At 44.7% G+C, this 20,973-nt stretch overlaps 1 protein-coding gene across 1 annotated transcript in view; it reads left to right on the top strand.

The window, feature by feature from the left end:
• Positions 1-20,973, top strand: part of FBN1 (fibrillin 1) — a 172,795-nt gene that overhangs the window by 35,080 nt on the left and 116,742 nt on the right. The window contains exon 7 of the mRNA XM_077317419.1: positions 19,709-19,906. Coding sequence (XP_077173534.1) covers positions 19,709-19,906 — 198 coding nt within the window. The remainder of the gene's footprint in view (positions 1-19,708; positions 19,907-20,973) is intronic.

Below are 20,973 nucleotides of genomic sequence, written 5' to 3'. Positions count from 1 at the left end.
GGGGGAAGGAAAGTTTTATTCCACTGGATGCATTTTCTGTTCATTTTGTCTACACTTCTTCGGGGGAATCTGTGTAATAGTTTCAAGCAGTTTCCACAGCAGCCCAATAATTCTATTACGGTTCCGCAGCATTGCTTTTGTTCTTTTGCTCTGTCTTTAGTGTGGCCCTCTTTTCCTACACTGTGAATTCCTGTGAGATTTGCGGATGTGGTACTTTGATCGTTATCTCATGTGGCCATTTCTGCCGGTGCTTACATTTACAACTCATGTTGTAAGGACGGGAGACCAAGATGGAACCCTCCTGAAAATATAGGCATTTGTTTTGTTTCAGATCATGAAGTGAAAGACAAAAGAAAATATAATTCCATACTTTTTTTAAAAGGCTCAGTTTTTAATATACAAAAACTGTTCTGCAGCTACACCCAAGCATGAAATTTACACCCTTTCCTACCTCTTGACTTAGAATCATAGAATCATAGAGTTGGAAGGGGCCATACAGGCCATCTAGTCCAACCCCCTGCTCAACGCAGGATCAGCCCAAAGCATCCTAAAGATCCAAGAAAAGTGTGTATCCAACCTTTGTTTGAAGACTGCCAGTGAGGGGGAGCTCACCACCTCCTTAGGCAGCCTATTCCACTGCTGAACTTTGCTTTGATTAGCTTTAGTGAGTTCTTCGTTTAAACTTGTACAAATTCCTTATCAGTCTTGTGAGACCACCTTTTTTGTGTGTGCTAAGGCCGCCATAGCAACACACCCAGCTGTTTCCAGATGAGAACACATCCTTGCTTATCTGCTATACCAAGCAGCTTCAAGGAAATTAAATCAAGTTTAACAGCATTCTGGAGAGAGATGACAGCAAGAGCTATTTAATGGCAATTATCTTGTCGGGCTGTTTGTATTCCTAAAGATAACATATGTTTTAATTTGAGCAAATGGGCTAACTTTGCTGTCTGGACAAATCATATGAAAGACTGCATATAAAGAAGACTGTTATGTACTCCATCAAGCAAATCCTTTTAACTCCTCCATCCTTTCCCCCCCCCCCAAATATACCTAATGCTACTACTTGTAATCTCATCACAGTGGTTTAATTTGACCTACAAAACAAAGGGAATTTCCCCCCACGCTATTCAATCTCTATGTAAAATGCTTATTAAAAAATCATTTGCGTGGCGACACCCAGCTCTACATTTCTTTATCCACTGACCTAGTGGTGATCTAGGGACTCTGAACCAAGATCTGACTGCTGTTATTACAGCCTCACCACCTCACAGGGTGTCTGTTGTGGGGAGAGGAAGGGAAGGCGGGGGCTCACCTCGTGCCTGCTTAACACTCATTGGCTGTAGATGTGGATGGGTGTGGTTTCTGATTAACAGACTTTGCACGGCTGCATATTACTTCTGTATAAATCCATGTTTCTCCCCCCTTCCCCTTGGGGAATACCTTTTGTTTAAAAATACATTTTGCTAACTCAGCCATTGTTATATTTGAACCTGCTCGAGGACAGCACTGGAAAGGGCACCTCAATAAGACAAGCAAAATGGATCTTTCTCCTCCATTCCCCACCTCCCCCTGATCCCGCACACTCCCCTGGCTATGTCACTGCACAGTTCCTGGCCACTTCGACTCTGTCTGTCTGCGGGTGGGGACTCCTTTCCCTGCTTGCCTCTTAATCCTGCTCATGTATTTCAGTCACTGCAGCAGATGGTAGTAAATTTTGTGCTGATAGTGAAAATAGCCTTTGCGTGATGCCTTGAGGACTATAGCATACCTCACATGGGGACTGGTGATGTTCTGTGATGCGCACATTAAACCCTTAATGCCAGCCCCTCTCAAAGGGATCGGGTACCATTTTCTTTAAAAAGTTTCAATAGAGAAAAAGGCAAAAAACACCGACTGCCATCCAGTTCTGGTCAAGGGTCCAAGCTGTCCTGCATATGTCATTGTTAAAAAAAATATTAAGTCATGCCTTCACGGGATTCGGGGCTTGGGAACAGCCAACCCAAGCGCTGAGGAAATCCAGAAGAAGGGTCATACTAATTCAGTGAGCAGAGATTCTCCACGGAGGCAGCGCAACATGGGTGGAACGGAGGAGCGACCCAGAAATGGCCAGCTGGAGGGGGAAACGGAAAATCTCTGCATTTCAAGAAAAATGGCACGGGCATGCATATTTCTTTCAAAAATTGGGGCAACAGGAGAGAGAACACTGAGAAAGGGGTAAGTCAATGCATGCTAGCCAGTGTCGGCTGGAGAAACCAAACGGACCGCAGACGAGCCGGAAACAGCTAATTATGCAGAAATCAAGCATTAATCATAGAATCATAGAGTTGGAAGGGGCTATACAGTCCAACCCCCTGCTCAACGCAGGATCAGCCCAAAGGAATCAGGAAGGAAAACAGTGTTAGGCTGGAGCAAAGGACAAGTGCAGAAAAGGGTCCACATGGCAAACTCCCACTATCCATCTCTTGCCTTGAAAATCCTACAGGGTCGCCTACAGGGCTACGGGTCAGTCCTTTCCCCTGAAGCAAATGAGCTTAGAAGTGTGTAGCTCTGTTCAGGAGTGCACAGTTACTGCATTTGCGTTGATTTCATATTGAGTTTTTAATGCTGTCAACTGTTTTCAGATGTGCTTTTCTTGGCCGAGTGGCTAATCCATATTTCGAGGCATTGGAAACAACAGTAAATCTGGCATTTGAAATGGGCTCATTCACAATGGCTTTCTTTCTTTTCTTTTTTTTTAATGAAACAGATTTCTTCTTTGTATTCAGAAGACAAGATACGGAGCGGGTTAGCGGGGAGGAAATGCTTATGTGAGAACAATCCCCGTTTGCCCACAGACATGTTCGCACTTCCAGCTGATCCCTGGAAGCTTTGCAGTCAAGAGCAGCTTTCATGTGTTTCTTTTGTGACTGCCTGTGCTATTTGGCGCTGCAGTCGTACTGTAGAGAAAGAGGCCTAAATAAGGTATGAGGAAGAAAAGAGAAGATGATCCAATTCAAATGCAAACTGTGAAAAGAGGGGGAGGGAATGCCCAGGAACCAGGATCTTTATTCTGTTTTATGTACAAGGAAAGTTGTGCTTGACCAAAGATCATGCACAAGTGGACCAAGGATAAACTCCCAACGTGCTTCCAGCAGCAGACAGAAATACACACACACACACACACACACAAATAACTGTGATACCGAAACAAAAAAAGTCTAAACAGATTATTTGCTGCCTTGGCTACTTCACGCATAAAACTTGGACATGTGTGCTTATGTATCTTAGGAGCTGCACACCTTCAAAAAAAGCTTCGTACATGCAAACCTGATAGGAAGCTACAGTCTACTGTAGCTCTCTTAAGGGTTCAGCCACACATTATATTTGTTTACTTGCTTACACACAAAGAGGAGAGCCCTGATGGAGGCTGTGGGAGGATGGGTTTTTTAAAGTGTAAAAACCATGCTGGGAAGCAGTTATTCTGCATGCAGAGAGCCAGCTTGGTGTAGTGGTTAGGAGCATGGATTTCTAATCTGGCGAGCTGGGTTTGATTCCCCGCTCCCCCACACGCAGCCAGTTAGGTGACCTTGGGCTCAACACAGCCCTGATAAAGCTGTTCTGACTGAGCAGTGATATCAGGGCTCCCTCAGCTTCACCTCCCTCACAGGGTAGAGAAAAGCAGCATATAAGAACCAACTCTGCTTCTTCTTCAGTAATATCAGGGCTCTCTCAGCCTCACCCACCTCACAGGGTGTCTGTTGTGGGGAGAGGAAAGGGAAGGCAACTGTAAGCCACTCTGAGACTCCTTTGGGTAGAGAAAAGCAGCATATAAGAACCAACTCTTCTTCTTCAGTAATATCAGGGCTCTCTCAGCCTCACCCACCTCACAGGGTATCTGTTGTGGGGAGAGGAAAGGGAAGGCGAATGTAAGCCGCTTTGAGACTCCTTTGGGTAGAGAAAGTGGCATATAAGAACCAACTCTTCTTCTTCAGTAATATCAGGGCTCTCTCAGCCTCACCTCCCTCCCTGGGTGTCTGTTGTGGGGAGAGGAAAGGGAAGGTGATTGGAAGCTGCTTTGAAACTCCTTTGGGTAGAGAAAGTGGCATATAAGAACCAACTCTTCTTCTTCAGTAATATCAGGGCTCTCTCAGCCTCACCCACCTCACAGGGTGTCTGTTGTGGGGAGAGGAAAGGGAAGGCAACTGTAAGCCACTTTGAGACTCCTGGTAGAGAAATGCGACATGTAAAAACCAACTTTTCTTCTTCATTGGCCAAATAACTGCCATCCAATGTCGTTGTAGCCCCCACAGTGTCATTCCAAACCCACTTTGGGTCTCCCCACAGCTGTTGTGTGACTGTGGAGAACATGGGGAAACGGTGTAAACAGGTTAAGAAACATAATGCATACTTGACTCCTGAACCAGATTTGCCTCTAAATCAGGGGTGACCAAGCTGTGGCTTTCCAGAGGTCCAAAGGACTACAGTTCCCACGAGCCCCTGCTGGCAGGGGCTTATGGGAACTGCAGTCCATGGACCTCTGGAGACCCACAATTTGGCTACTCCTGCTCTAAATGATATGTGTGAAATTGTCTTAATATTTGTGCTGTTTGCTTTGCAGCACTTTGGCTCCATTCTTCCCATGGGGAAGTTCAAGCCGTTTTGGCTTCTGTGTCAAAGCTGGAAGAACTCCTAAATTGCTGTGCAGGCACAAAACAGTCCTGTGTTTCGGTGCTCAAAGTTCTTGGCTGCCCTTGTATTTAAGAGCGACCCAAAGGTTTTCAACCATCTTTTTCACATTTTTCTCCCCCAAGGAGGAGATGCCTTGTGACCCGGATTGGCCCCTGTCTCCGTGTTGTGTGCATACAGGGAGGGAGAAAATTCGGTTTTGCCAGGGTCGTAAGCAGCTAAAATGGGCGGGGACATTGGTTTTGTTCCCTGAAGATCTGGGAAGATGAGAACAGCCTCCCAGATGTTTTTTGTTGTCCAACTATTCAGTGATTGTGCCTGCAGTGAGTTTCTCACTATATTGGCTGGACATCACCTTTATGTGTCTTGCTGGCTTGGTTAGGAGATTCCCTCACCCTCTCACCTCACAGTTTTAGCTGTGACCTCATCCTGCCTTTCTACCTTGCATTCTTCTTAGTCCCATTCTCAGAAATGTAAGGAATATTATATTCTGTTGGCTGGTTAAAAGCTTTTCTATCAGGAAAACATTTTTCACAGTCAGAGTCGTTCAGCAGTGGAGTAGGCTGCCTAAGGAGGTGGTGAGCTCCCCCTCACTGGCAGTCTTCAAGCAAAGGTTGGATGCACACTTTTCTTGGATGCTTTAGGATGCTTTGGGCTGATCCTGCGTTGAGCAGGGGGTTGGACCAGTTGGCCTGTATAGCCCCTTCCAACTCTATGATTGTATGATTCTATGACTAGATGGCCTGTATTGCCCCTTCCAACTCTATGATTCTATGACTAGATGGCCTGTATGGCCCCTTCCAACTCTATGATTCTATGACTAGATGGCCTGTATGGCCCCTTCCAACTCTATGATTCTGTGATTCTATGACTAGATGGCCTGTGTGGCCCCTTCCAACTCTATGATTCTGGGATTCTATGACTAGATGGCCTGTATGGCCCCTTCCAACTCTATGATTCTAGGATTCTATGACTAGATGGCCTGTGTGGCCCCTTCCAACTCTATGATTCTGTGATTCTATAATGCCGGCAATTACAAGTGGTGCAGAGATAAAGGAGTCTTTGGATTTGCAAGTAGCCATGGGCACACTCACACGCAAAAAACCGTACCATTTTGGATTCGGCCGGAAATGATTCGAGCCGAATCAGAACCACGCAAATGCCCCTTCACTTTTCCGGATTAAGCCGAATCTGAAAAGTTTTGATTTTATTATTTTTTTAATGTGTACATGCTTCTCCTTTCCAGGCAGCAAAGAAATTCTCTGGTGTGTTAGAAGGGGCCGGGGAGAGAGTGCCTGCAAAACAGCTGATAATGACAGCTGTGCCCCTCCCAAGCTTGGGGAGGGATTTAAAGGGAGCGGGTGGTGTGCTGTTGTTATCAGCTGTCTCTCATTTTAAATGCTATCCAAACTGAATCCCCTATGCTTATTTGCAAGCCCTATCTTGCCCCGGACTGTCTAGCCGCAGTAATCCATGCAACGGTCACCTCTAGACTGGACTTCTGTAGCTTGCTCTATGCAGGCCTACCCTTATTCCTGACCCAGAGACCTCAGCTGGTGCGGAATACAGCTGCTAGGGTCCTCACTGATACATCTTGGAGGGGCCGTGTCCAGCCTGTGCTGAGGCAGCTGCATCGGTTGCCATTCTGGCACCGATCGGGTTCTCTAACACTTACAGTTCAATGGCTTTGCAGGCTTGTGTTGCTTTTAAACCTGCAGCAGGCTGCAGTTAGGGCTGTAAGGCACGAATTTCCTTTCTTTTTGAGTGGCTCTGCCTTCCCTTTCTTCAGCTGATTACAGTAAGTCATGTAATAGAGGGTGGAGGCTTTTGGTTGGTGTCCAAAGAAAGTGAGTAATAGTTGACCTAATGTACAGAGCGTATGAATAAACTATTCTTTTGGTTAAAAAAATTTATGTTTTACAGGGTGTGCTGGAGTTCACATCCCCCCCCCCCCACACTTTTTCTTCTTTTTTTTTTGCAACTTCCAAAAGTTTTCAAAACGCTCAGCTGCTCTGTTAAATTTCTGATTTCAACAAAAACAAAAAAAAAAGAGAGACTCACATGCAAAGTATGCATTAGATAAAACGCTTTGAGTTCAATCCAGTCACTGGGGGGGGAAAAATAAAGAATCTGCCCTGAAACAGCTGGTGGGGATTTTTTAACAGAAGGAACAATGTCTCAAATTGCTGTTGTCTATAATCAGACCCAAATTCCTTAACGTTTTGCTTGATGAGAATTAGCTGCAGAGCTCCAGATTGTTCCCTAAGATATACAAGGTGTTACATTTTGTTGTAAAGATGGAACTTGACTATATTTTTTTTCCCTATTGGCCTCTAAGCCGAAATAGCTGCAGTTTCATACCCTTTCGGTTGAAGTATGCTTTCTGAATGCCAAATCATTCCTTATCTTGGAATCTGAATAAATTACAAGTTACTGTTATGCTTTGTGTTTGCGGTATAGCAGTTGATCTATAGGTAGGTTGTACTTCCGGAAAATTATAGTAATATATTCCATTGACGTTAATGGCCTTATCAGGGTGTAACTCTGTGAGACGGCACTGTAAGTTTTGTAATGTTAGTAATTAGCAAATGAACGATCATATAATTAAGTTATCCTGTCCTGTTTTAGGAGTGGGCAAACTGCGCCCCCCCCAGATGTCCAAGCTGGCAGGAGCTCATGGGAATTGTAGTCCATGGACATCTGGAGGGCTGCAGTTTGCCCACCCCAGAGTTAGATTAATAAAGCAAACAGAAATATGTTGTAAGTTGTTTCAGTTGGAATTCTTGCACCGTTTCATTGTTTATTGCACTGCTATTGTTGTTTCCCAGTCTCCCCAGAAGAAACACCTGCAAATTGGGTGGACCTAACTACCGTCAGGAGTTATGGGAGGATTGTATTATCTTTATGGCCTTTGGCTCTGCTTACAACGACTTATATTTGGGGGAATAAACAAACATTTTTGTGTTAATAGTGCACCAAACAGATATTTGGGTTGTACTTTACTATGCTATTTGTCAGTAAAAAATGAACCGTAAAACATTAATTGTGAGTGTTACAGAAATTTATTATAAGCTTTGCCTATACATTTTATTTGCTTTCACACTGTTTTACGAGGCAGTTTTAGAGCAATTCTGAACAGAGACCTGACTGACCCCAGGGGTAGTCAAACTGCGGCCCTCCAGATGTCCATGGACTACAATTCCCATGAGCCTCGTGGGAATTGTAGTCCTTGGCCATCTGGAGGGCCGCAGTTTGACTACCCCTGCAGTGTAACTCAGAGTTATGCCAGCATAAGGACATTTCACACTGGTACATTGTACCAATGGTGCAGTGCTGCTGAGTCACATTGGTACAGAAGCACCACAACTGCATGCTGGCAGAGCTATGGCATAAACCCTGCTGATGGCGAAGATGTGGGCGTTCCAGGGGGCAGGACAGCACTGGTTGCATATACAGACAGGGTGTCTAAAAGTGGCTTATAATTGCCTTACTATCCCCCCAAGATGAGCCTCTTGTGGCGCAGAGAGGTAAGGCAGCCGTCTGAAAGCTTTGCCCATGAGGCTGGGAGTTCAATCCCAGCAGCCGGCTCAAGGTTGACTCAGCCTTCCATCCTTCCGAGGTCGGTAAAATGAGTACCCAGCTTGCTGGGGGGTAAAACGGTAATGACTGGGGAAGGCACTGGCAAACCACCCCGTATTGAGTCTGCCATGAAAACGCTAGAGGGCGTCACCCCAAGGGTCAGACATGACCCGGTGCTTGCACAGGGGATACCTTTACCTTTACCTTTTATCCCCCCAAGAGACACCCTATGAGGTAGGTGAGGCAGAGAGAGCTCTGTGACTAGCCCAAGGTCATCCAACTGGCTGCATGGGGAGAAATTGTGAATCAACCCAGTTCTCCAGAATAGAGGTCCACTCTCTTAACCATGACACCAAGCTGTCTCTCAAAAAAGCTGGTTTGCTTCTTTTTATCAGTGCCTCAGTTCTGGTTTTCGTCGCTGATCATAATAAGGATTGTACATAATAAGGATTGTGGAAGATAAGCTGTGCTTTTGGTAATTGGTTGTGCATATTTGATTACTTTGGACTAACCAGTGTGAATGGAGGGAGGAGATAAGAAAAATGCATTTGTTCTCTTAATAATGACTGTAGTACTCATGTAACTCTTGAATCAGTCAAAACAGAAAACAAAATCACTTCCTATAATCCATGTTTTAACCCATCCAGGTGTTCCACAGCTGGACATCTGGCAATGTACTTTTCTTCACTCTCCCTCCTTGTTTAACATATGATGACTTCCTTCCTTGCTGATAGAACAAGACTTTTTAAAGCTAAGGTGCTATATATATATATATTTTAATGCCATCTCATCAAAATCTAGATATTGTTGCTTGGGACACCAAGGCATGAGAACGTATTAGAAGACGTGGCCATTCTGTTTAACGTTGTTTCATTTTTTATAATAATAATATGGCACAATCAAATGCCTTTTATAAAGAAGGCATCTCTCTCAACCTGTTGTCAGTTAATCAAAGAAAATTGAGTTAATTTGCAGATTGGTCCTAATGAAGACTTGCACCTCTACCGTGTTAACGCTTTGTAACTGGTTCCTTCTGGTCTGTCTGTTCAGTAGATCAGGGGTAGTCAACCTGTGGTCCTCCAGATGTGCATGGACTACAATTCCCATGAGCCCCTGACAGCGTTTGCTGGCAGGGGCTCATGGGAATTGTAGTCCATGGACATCTGGAGGACCACAGGTTGACTACCCCTGCAGTAGATGACTCTTTCCACCTTCAAGGATGGATCAGATGTGGTTTCCATCAATTTTAAAAGCTGCTCTTGAAACATTTATAGGACTCACATAACTCCAGTGTAGAGCATAAACTGCTGGATGAGAAGCAGTTCTTTACGGTCACACACAAGTGAGGATTGCAGTTTATGGTTGGCTGGCCCATGCAACAATTTTGGACCTCATCACTGATGCAGAATCCTGTCTGGGTCATTCAGCAAAGGGCAAGGTGGCCTACTTTCAGAACCAGCGATTGCTGCTAGCTGAATGGGCCAAAAGGAAAGGGAAGGTGATTCTCTGGGAGTGGGTGTGGGAGCGGAGTGGATGATATGGCTGGCAATAGCTCCCTATGCCATCTTGGGTTTGTCCTTTTCAGCAGTTCCTGTAGTGGGAGTGTAACTGTGATCGTCTCAGTAAGTGCAGTCATCATTTTCACGGGAAAAGGACAGTGCATATAATTCATGCTCGTGCAGCTGTTTTGAGGGCGTATAGAGTAGACTTTGTCAACCACGGTTTTGAAAAAACCCTGGGGTTTCTTGAGGGTCCTGGAAGGGCTTCCCGAATGGGAGGAGTCTGTGTATGTGTGTGTGTCTGAGGCGGGGACTAAGGAACCCTGGAGCAGATATGTGTTCCACATAACTGGGAGAGTCAGACTGACACTACTTTTATCTCTCAATACAATGGCAAATCTGTGCCAGTTGACCATGGAGGATGCTTCTAACTGAGCTAATGTTCTGTAATCGTTATTAATAACCCTTATATGCGTACCGGTGCGTTCCCACTTCCTTCTCCTTTGTGCATCACCACCTGTTCCGAGGATCTCATTTTGTGCTTAATATTTAACAGTGTGTTTAACTGTTGCAACAACAAAGAGATGATGTCTGACAACCGAAGAACGTGTCTCAGGAAAGGCTGAAATGCCTAGAAGGCGGTGCACATTGATGCGTAGGTGTGTTTTAATGCACCAAGCTCTACTATTGCTCAGCAAAAGCATTCATATTTATTATCTCCATTAATGCTCGTGCGGAGTGGATCTCCGTTCTTGAGTGGTTTCCCATTCATTCCAGATGTTCCACATATTTATATTGATACAGTGAAACCATCGTCATGGCGACGGATTTTTTTTTTTTGTTTGAAAAGTTCACCTTGTGATGGGATGACATGTGCATAGTTCTGAGAGGACTGAGGGGGCCCGGGTTTTGTTTTTCCACTGGGTACTCTCCAAGACGTAATTTGGAATCCATCTGCGAAAGGGCCTGTAGGGTTGGCCATACCGTTGGGCATACTTAGCTTGGTAGGATGTCATTAAGGCTCTTGATGGACATGTCTGACCTCGCGTTTTTCCGCCATTCTGGACCACATACTGCGGTGGAGGCCAACAAATCTTCTGGAACCTGGAAACCAAGCGTTTTGGACTCAAATGACAGACAAGATAATCTTTCAGTGGCTGAGGGGTGGGCTGGATGGGGAGACCTGATTCCTGGTAAGCTTCAAAAACGACTACATTCAGGGCTGAATTGCAACCAAGTGTGTCAAGCCAAGACATAATTGCATTGGGCCAGACATAAGGGTGGGGTGTGGAATTGCCCTCTGTAGGTAGCACACCTGAATGCCGTGACTTCAAATTTTAGGTAAGATTCTGAGGGAAAGACTGAAGGGTTTATTTGGTTATTTTGCGGTTTATAGGCCGCCCCTCCCAACTCATTTATTTGAAATCTCTAAAACATACGTAATGAAATACAATACAATAATTTATCAGTAATATTAAAACCCTTCAAACCATAACATCTTAAAACAATAATTTATATACACATTGGGATTTGGTGGCTGAATCTTCTCAGCACTGTCTGAAATATAAACAAACTTTATTTCCCTATGAATGGCAAATAAAAGGATTAAGAATAATCATTTGCTGGGATGGGGGGCTTATCAAAGAAACCAATAACTCCGGGACGCTGTAATGTGGTTCGTGATAAGCATGCCAGCTGTCATTGTGGCATTTGTGCGCTAGAGTGCACACAAATGAATGCTGTTAACCCATGTAATAGCTCTTATTAAGACCAACCCAAATAGTCCATCACAGATTTGTTGGCCTCAGTCTTGGTTCTGTTTTTCTACTTAGGTGTCAGGCCACATCTGGTGTCAGTCATCCCCTTACGCAAAACAGTAATAGTTGTTTTTAAACCTTGAGCCAGAATTGTGCAAGTTGATTCCGATAGCGTTTTCATCGTCGTAAGAAATAAAACAGGTGCAAATGTTTTCAGGTGGAAGAATAATACGTGCGTTGTCAAAATGCAGGTGCCGCTCCCACCCCCAATTTTGGTACAGGTGGAGTGAACATCTGAGTGTGTTTGGGATAGGTTCAAGAGAAGTTTTTTTTGGCCAAAGGAACCAGGATCAAAATATTCCTGAACTCAGGACTCAGTACCTTTCCTTTGTGAAGGGAATCCTTTGACCTCAGTCTGTCTGGCTGTTCATGATGGTGAGACCTGGAACACACGAACCTTCCTCTTGCTGAGTCAGACTCTTGTTCTGTCAAGACCTATTTAGATTGGTAGCATCTCTCCAGGGTCCCAGGAAGAGATATTTCCCACGACCTTCTATGCAATCCTTTTACCTGGAGATGTTGGCGATTTAACCTGGGACCTTCTGCGTACCAACCAGCATCTCCGTCACTAATCAACAGACCCTTCCTTGCTCCCTCCAGGTACTGCATGGGACAAGATGGCATGGTCACATGAAGAAGAAGAAGAAGAAGAAGGGTTGGTTCTTATATCCCGCTTTTCCCTACCCGAAGGAGGCTCAAAGCGGCTTACGGTCGCCTTCCCATTCCTCTCTCCACAGCAGACACCCTGTGGGGTGGGTGAGGATGAGAGAGCCCTGATATTACTGAAGAAGAAGAAGAGTTGGTTCTTATATGCCGCTTTTCCCTACCCGAAGGAGGCTCAAAGCGGCTTACGGTCGCCTTCCCATTCCTCTCCCCACAACAGACACCCTGTGGGGTGGGTGAGGATGAGAGAGCCCTGATATCACTGCTCGCTCAGAACAGTTTTATCAGGAGAGACTTCATTTTTGCTCTAGACCGGCCAGATTTTCCTGCGCAAACAGCACTCTGAGCATTTCAGGGAAGGGAAGGATATTGCTGGTGTTGATGTCACTTCTGGCTAGGACCGGAAGTACTGCCGGCAATGTTCTAGGAATATTCCCAGTTTCTATGGTTTTTACCATAGCAGTTGAGCAAGATCCTTCAATGTCACCAAGATCACTTCCAGTTTCCATCCAGAATTTATGCTGAGATGCCAGCATCCTTTCCCTCAAAAGTCTCAGGGGAGTGGGGTCCAGGTATGTGCCTGGTAACCCTGGATCTTGCCAAATGACCCAACTAAAGGTTATCTGTCCCTTCCAAATGCATTTTATTAATGCACAGTTTCCACGTGCCTCTGCCTGCATTTGGAGCCACAGAGCACAGATGGACTTTGCACTATAAACGCATCCACTCTTCCAGTTCGCACATGTCCTCTATGTGCACTAGACAATAAAAAAATAAAACGTGTCTAATGGAATTTTTCCTGGCTTTCCATCTTGGAGTTCTTGCAACCAGCCAAGAGAAATCTGGCCAAGCGTATAAAATTCTGACTGGCTGGCAACCTTGTCAAGACACAAGCCACGGCTTCATGAGCGCACTGGATGGTTTATGTCTGTTGAGTGAGGAGAGAGAACGGACACGTCACAGTGCAAATTGCAGGCCTGTTATGCCTGCAGAGATGAAAAGTAACTGGAGTGACTCCATAAAGGCTGCTTTGAGATGTCATCTTATTTATTTTTGTTTATTTATTCATTGGACTTGTATACCGCCGCTCCCAGTGGCGGTTCACAAAAAAGAGACAATGTACAACAAGTGACATCTAAAACATAACCTTCTAACCAACATTAAATCGACACGCAGACAAACCCAAGTCTGTTGCCAGGATCACAGGCTTGTGTCCCTCTTCCTCTCCTCACGTGAGGAAAGCTGGTTAGAAATGAACTTTGGTCCCTTGCAGTATTGTGAATGTAAGCAGGTAGGCGTCTAGTTGGAGTTAATTTCCCTACCTGCCAAACTGAGGTTCTGCACTCAGATGGCACTTTGGACCCCCATTAGACTAAATTTGCTCCTCCTCCTTTCCCCTTGTAAGCAGTGAAGCAATTAGTTGCGGTTTTGGCGGCAGGTCCTCGTTCTGACGTTACACCCGGATAGTCAAACTGCGGTTTGTGATTGCATGCAAAGATGCCAAAGGAGCAGTATTCATTCAGTGAAACTCCTCCAAGCCTCATTCACTTGGTTGGCTTGCTGTTAGGCGTGAACTTGCTATGGTTTATTTTAGGCAGGGTGTCACTTGCTCAAATAGTTCTGTGGTCTGGATTGCCAAGGCAAATGCATCCTGTGAAGGTGTCATTTATTTTCAGAAGTTATGGCATCTGCAAACTAGATCTTGATCACTGGAGGCTGAAGTGTAACAAACACGCAGAGGGATTATGAGTCCCATGTTTGCTGTGTTTGTTGTGCCATGCTATACACACACAGCTGGGGGAAGGCTACTGAGTCTCTGTGTCTTCCTGGTTTTGCATTTTGTGCTTATGTGCTTAAGAAGTGCTGGGCAAACCCATTAAGGGTATTTAAGAAGGCTGGGCAAACCCATTAAGGGAATAAAGGCGAAGCTCTTAATTTAGCTGTCTTGCTTATTATTTTCACTGCCCCAGAAAAGAAACAACTTGATGCATTTGGACTTCAGCTCTCATAATTGGGACCAACTGAAACAGCTTTTTGTTTTGATTCGTGATGGGCTTAGCATTGTGTGCTGTAATAAATCACTCCAGTAACAGTTCTTGAACATTTGTTTTGTTTTATGACTTCCCAGCTACGAGAAGCAAAAACTGGGTCAATTGCAAGAGCAGAATAGGACTTTAGAAAAACAAAATGAAAGCCTTGCTCTTGAATGTAGTTTTTAAGATACTTTTGGGTAGTGCTTGGGGGAAGTCCGTTTCTAACCCAAAGGGGCTAGTCTAATGGCGATCGCTTCGCCGGAAGTTCAGAGGAGAGAGCCAGGGGGAGGGACTTTGCTGAAACCGCAACAATGGGAACGCACAGGTTTTTTTCGGAACTGTTGCAGATTGCTTGCAAGAGTGTAGTGCTTTTTGGAGGGTGAATCCACTTTTTGGGATTTCCCTTTAAGCGCTACAACAAAGCGCTTTTTGCTGATGTTTTCAGGAGTGTGGCAGATTGTGTGCGACGTCGTGCATAACTGCAAATTAGTAGCGTTTACTATTTGCCACACTCCTGCTACATTGTGCGGAATGGGCCTTGGTGAAAAGTATATGGGATAATCAGTGGACAAGCTTAGCAATCCAGCTAAGTAGAGCTATGTGGTTCCACAGTGGTGAACCCCATTTTCCAGATAAATAATCTTAATAGTTCAGTATGCTGAGGAATTCAGAAGAAGCCGGACAGACTGATTTACCGTTCTGTCTCGTACACTTTTTCATCCAGCCTTTCATTCAAGGAGCTCATGGTAGCACACATGATTCTTCCTCTCCCATTTCATTTTCAACACAGTACGGTGATGTACGTTGTGTTGAGGAAAGCGATAGACCCAACGTCACCCAAGTGAACTTGCAAGTCAATGTGGGGATTTTGACCCGTGTCTCCCAGTTCTTAGACCCACACCGTAATAGAAATAGCCTTGAACCAGTTGCTACCTTTTAAAACCTTTGCTTTCCCCCATTTAGTGATATGGCAATAATTAAGGTCCCGTCTTGGAATTCATGATCCCACAGCATGGTGTTAGCTAAAGCTCTGTTCCAGAATCTTTGTGTGTCTCTCTGGAATGGAAGAGTTCTAAGAAGAAACATGTGTAGTACTGAAGGTGAAGAAGTGCTATAAAAACTGCCAGTAATCATTATCTCAAATCAAAGGGTGGGAATTAAGAATGTTGCTCTGTTTGCCTGTTTAACGGACAGGAAGCTGGTCTTCAGAAATACTGCTCTTTTACGGGGCCTGACTGGCTAGAAGTTCATTTTCAGTGGACTACCATGTTGCAGAATGAAATTAATCCCATGTAGGAAATATTTAATGCTGGGAAGGTCATGGGAGTTCGACTTCCCCTGCCACTGATATTTAGCTCAAATCTTTAGGAAGGATGCCTCAAGTTGCCACATGCCTATTCCATTTTCCAGTTTGCTTGCTGCTTCTAGTCTAGGATGCCTGGTGAATATTGTCCTTCAGTTCAAAAATATGCATTTCTGCCTTCCTAGAAAATAAGACTGTTGTAAAGCTAAAACAAGTTCCATTTTATCATTTCAGAAAAGGCAAGTATTGGATAAGTACCAGGTCCTGTGTTCTGGTCTGTGCGCAAGAGAGATTTATAATGCAAGTTCTACTCTTAGCTGCCTGTTTTTAAGTTTGACTTGGTATGTTAATGTGTCCCGTTAATGCTGTGGCTGCAAAATTGCTCCCATTGTGTAGAACAGGAGCCCGGTTTTGCAAAATTTCTTGGGAATATTAGATATAATAGTTGTAATTGGTGCTTTATTTTTGCATATCTGAAGTTAAAAAAAACTACTTTAGAAGCTGGAATTTTTGTTGATGGGATGTTTGTATAGTCAGTTTGGCTCTTGTTTGGAAGTTAAGGAATGTTGAACAGTTATGAAGAATGTACAAACTTCCAAGAAGTATTAGAGTTCCCTGTTCAGCCAACGGTTTGATATATACCTAGACAGAGGACAGTTTTCATTAGCATATAGTTTTCTGGGGCCCTTCCAGTTATAATGCAATACTGTAACAGAGAATGAAAAAGAAAATATTCAGGCGGCCTGCTGTTCTGACAATGAGCTTTCACTTTAAATCAGTATCTAAAATTATTGAACCAGTTCCAAAGACACAATTCTTCTAATGGAAAGAGTGCTTCTGTCTGTGGAAGGAGAATCATTTGCAAATTTCCTTGAATAATAATATTTAGCTATAATCAGTTCATTGGTTAAAAGCTTTCTTTAGTTCGTGGACTGCCTTAAATCCGATCATTCCACTTCAGCTTTGAGCCCATAGAAGTATGATATCTCTGAGGACATTCACTCACCTCACGGGAGTACAGGATCAGCACTCAAATTAAGACTAATAGCCTTATTTAGGCTTTTCACATGCAGGGAGAGAGTGGCATAAAAGTGCCCCCAGGTTGACACCTGAGGGCAAATTCTTGTGAGATGCCTCATCAGAATCAGCACGTTTGAATGTGCTTATTCTTATATCTTCATTCCTCATATCCTGAGCTGAACCTTTGCAGCTTTGCTCTTTCTACAAACACCCTTCTGAACAATTCCATCTTGCACATTTTACGAAATGAGAGGAGCGTGGGAGACTTACTTATAGCCTCAGCTAGACTGCTCCACAGAGCCTCTTGTGGCGCAGAGTGGTAATGCAGCAGACATGCAGTCTGAAAGCTCTGCCCATGAGGCTGGGAGTTCGATCCCAGCAGCCGGCTCAAGGTTGATTCAGCCTTCCATCCTTCCGAGGCCGGTAAAATGAGTACCCAGCTTGCTGGGGAGTAAACGGTAATGACTGGGGAAGTCACTGGCAAACCACCCTGTATTGAGTCTGCCATGAAAACGCTAGAGGGCGTCACCCCAAGGGTGCTTGCACGGGGGATACCTTTACCTTTATCTTTTAGACTGCTCCACAATGTAGGGGGCCACCACAGCCAACCATTGACCTTGCCTTTATGTTGGGTAACACCTTCAGTTTCCATATGTTCTGCGAAAGAACGCAAATCAGCAAGGACTGCTTCTCATATTACCTTTTTAGGTGTCTATCTAAGATGCTAAATGTGACCGCTGTGTCCGGCCAATCACGTGTATCCTACTGACAAGCTTGTTGGGGGGCTGGGATTGGTTGTAGCTCCCTATTTGAGCACACCCACAGTGTCTAACCAGAGTGTCCCTTGTGTAATATGAGGAAAGCCCCTACACACTTGAGAGGAGAATATTCATTCTGACTTGGGAGGGAGGCCCAAATTAAAGAAATCTCTCGAAAAGATGACTTGGGGTTTTCATTTGGGAAACCAAGCTGGGCGGTGTTACCCTTTCGTTGTTGCCGTGGGAGAGCGGAACAAAATACAACCGAATATTTTATTAACGTCTCAGTTTGATTTTTGTCTCTTGGATAAATAGTACAGCCTACCATAAACAAAGCGAAGCAGATGTGTTCCACATGCGCGCCGATTTAGCTACAGACAATGCGTACCCACAGTTAAATCGGTATGCTCCGTGTCTGTTGCATTGCTGAAAATTGCCCTTAATGAAACCTGCTGTAAACTTACCGTCCCTTGAGACCCGCTTAAGTACAGGGGTAGGGGAGAAATGCCTTTGCTTAAATGCTTTATACCGAGCAAGATTGATCATTAAACTACAAGTGCTACAGAGCAAGGTCATGACTAAGGAAGACTTCAGGTACAACACGACGCACCAGGGTAGAAAGTAGTTCTGTCGTGCTCCATGGGCCAGCATCTTTGACCATTCTCTGCAAATCAAAATGGCTTTTTTAAATATATAATTGAACCAGTAGCGAAGTTTTTACATCTTGCCCTGAGAAATCGTGAATGTATTATGTCTAAAGCATGATCTTTGCCTTTGTTCTCACTAGCAGTGGGTCCTTTTGCACTTTCCCTCCTTATATTGTACTTCTATATGCTATTAAAGGCTTGTTGTTGTTGTGAATGCCATTTTAGGCTGCTTGTTGTCTTTTATGCTGCTTTTCAATCCTGGCATATACCTTTTCTGAATCTATAAAGGGATGTAATAATTGTGGGAACCAATATGACTTGCCAGACGCCTGAATTAAAGAAGCTGTCACTCAGCTTTTCAAAAAGGAATTTGAAGGCGTTTTCTTGTTCGACTTTGTGGCTTCTGGGCAGCCCCACATGGGGACTGTGCAGGCGCAGGGCTGCCGCAGAGAAGATGTCCAGGATTTCCAATAGATTAGGAGTGCCCCTCCTCTTTCTGATGTCTGCCCACCCAAACAATCACGTGACCAGGAGGAGGGGCACTACTCCCCCACTTCTCTTTTTGCCACCGTGGAGGAAGGATCTCCAGTGCAGTTCTCTGTTTTTTTTTCCTGTCACCTCATTCTGGAGGCCGAGGAGAATTCTTTCTCTCAGAAGGGCTAGTTCATTTTAAAGTAGAAAAGTCACTGCAAAATAAACTTTTTGCATAATAAATGTGGAATTGCTGCATTCCCTCTACATAGTAATGTGGTAAATTAATACCTTGGGGTAAGACTTAGGAAATCAGAGGACCTCAGATTCCCTGGTCATACGATACTGCTAATCATTGGTTTGGAGAGCTGAATTTTTGGTATTTGAGTTTTGTTTATTGGGACAAGGAATAGGAATTGGAGGCAGTTATGATGGGCACTTTATTTGTGAGGCCTCCCCTTCTGCATGATGGATAAGCTGATGAAAACTCACTAAATACATCGTGGTTTTTCCGATCTCTGCACAGGAGAGTTAATTTACTCCGCAAAGCTGATTTTGCTCTGCATGGTGAACTGCCTCTTCGGTGCTTTAAGCGTCTTTTAAGCGTTGTTTCTGAAAGAAGCTTTTCACTGATTCATTTCTCTCTTGCCTGCCTGCCTCAGGCACTCTATTAATCATGCAGAGAACCTCCTTGGTTATGCAGATTAGTGCTTTAGGATGCTTAGGGCTGATCCTGCGTTGAGCAGGGGGTTCGACTAGATGGCCTGTGTGGCCCCTTCCAACTCTATGATTCTATTATTCTATGACTGCATTAGAGAACAAAGCGAAGTTGGCCAAACTACAGGGGGCAGGGCTATGAATTGTTCCATGCAGAACGCATCGCAGTGTAGTTTTTCAACAGACTATATTCAGTGCAGAACGACGATTGTAGTATAATACAGCAGTCTAAACTGGTTGTTTTTAAAACTGTTTTATTTGGCTCCGTGCAAAATACCTGCTTCTCCAGCTGAAGGGACATGGTTGCCTCACTTTCACGCCTTCCCCGTTTTCCGCTGCCCTCCTTCTGCAGAACTGCGTGGAATTAACAAAGCCAGAGGTGAAAAAGGGCCCCTGGTGTGCCTGAACGAGGGCAGGCAGAGGACAAGCCTGCGATGCGACTTGCCAGATTCTTAATATTGCTGCGTTGAGTTTGCGGCTATGTCATATACCCCGCGTTTAATACTGATGAGCTTTCCTTGCTTGTATTCCAGACTACAGGACCGGGCCGTGTTTCACATTGGTAACCAACCAGATGTGCCAGGGGCAGCTCAGCGGGATAGTCTGCACAAAAACCCTCTGCTGTGCAACCGTCGGAAGAGCATGGGGCCACCCCTGCGAAATGTGCCCAGCCCAGCCTCATCCCTGCCGTCGGGGCTTTATTCCAAACATCCGAACAGGAGCTTGTCAAGGTATGGTGCGGTGGGAGCGGCTGACGTTTGATTAAGGGATTACTCACCACCGAGCTAAGTTTGGGGTCGGAAGCCCGGCCACCGCAGCATTGTCCAGGGGAAGATGAAGAAAGGGGTCAGTGTCAGACGCATTACTTCGCCATTGGCTGAATGCTCCTGGAACGACATTTGTAACGGAGCTGTGAGAAAGCAGCAGGCATCTCCGTGAAATCCCTACTGCCAGAAAGCTCTTTTTGTTTGCTCCTAAGGCAGTATCTTTCTACAGAATAGATGTTAAAGTAAGAAGCAGCAAGTCTGCAGGATATCACAGCTACTTTGTGTTTTCCTTCAAGACTTTAAAACCAGAATTTGCCGTGACTGGGTACACTTTCCTTCCCCGTAGAGCAGGGGCAGTCAACCTGTGGCCCTCCAGATGTTCATGGACTACAATCCCCATGAGCCCCTGCCAGTGTTTTCTGGCAGGGGCTCATGGGAATTGTAGTCCATGGACATCTGGAGGGCCACAGGTTGACTACCCCTGCTGCAGAGGATTCCTCTGCCCTGGAGAAAAGTCCTGTTGAACCATTGAAAGCAGCCTGCCGTACATTTCATATGATGCTTTATTTGAAAAGCATTTGTTATTTTGAATTTTGACATCTGCCAAGATGTTGCTTTATTCTTGCCTCCCGTTTTTGGCTTTTATTCTAACACATCCAGCTGTATAAATTCTTTTATTGTCTGGATGTCTGGCAGGAAACGGGAGAAAGTCAACGGGGGCAACAGCGATGCACTAAACCTGTGTGGTTTTTATACTCCCAGGACTGCATGGCTGGGAGGATTTGCCTCCTAGGCCTCTCAGAAACGTTATCGAATGAAAGTACAGTGGTTAGCGAGTTTAGCGGAAGACCGTACTTAATTTTGAAACGTCTGCGGTGAACGTCAGGGTGTTGCATTAAGAAATTTTGGAGATGGTCTTGCGAAAGCACAACAAAATCTCTTCTTTAATCAATATTGGTGTCTCCGCAGAAATTACTTACATACAGCTGTGCGTAGTCACAATTTGACTTTTAGTATCTTAAACCAACCAG

Source organism: Paroedura picta, chromosome 18 (assembly GCF_049243985.1).
Source record: "Paroedura picta isolate Pp20150507F chromosome 18, Ppicta_v3.0, whole genome shotgun sequence".
In the NCBI taxonomy this organism is placed as follows: domain Eukaryota; kingdom Metazoa; phylum Chordata; class Lepidosauria; order Squamata; family Gekkonidae; genus Paroedura; species Paroedura picta.
This window is presented reverse-complemented; position numbering and strand designations above follow the sequence as displayed.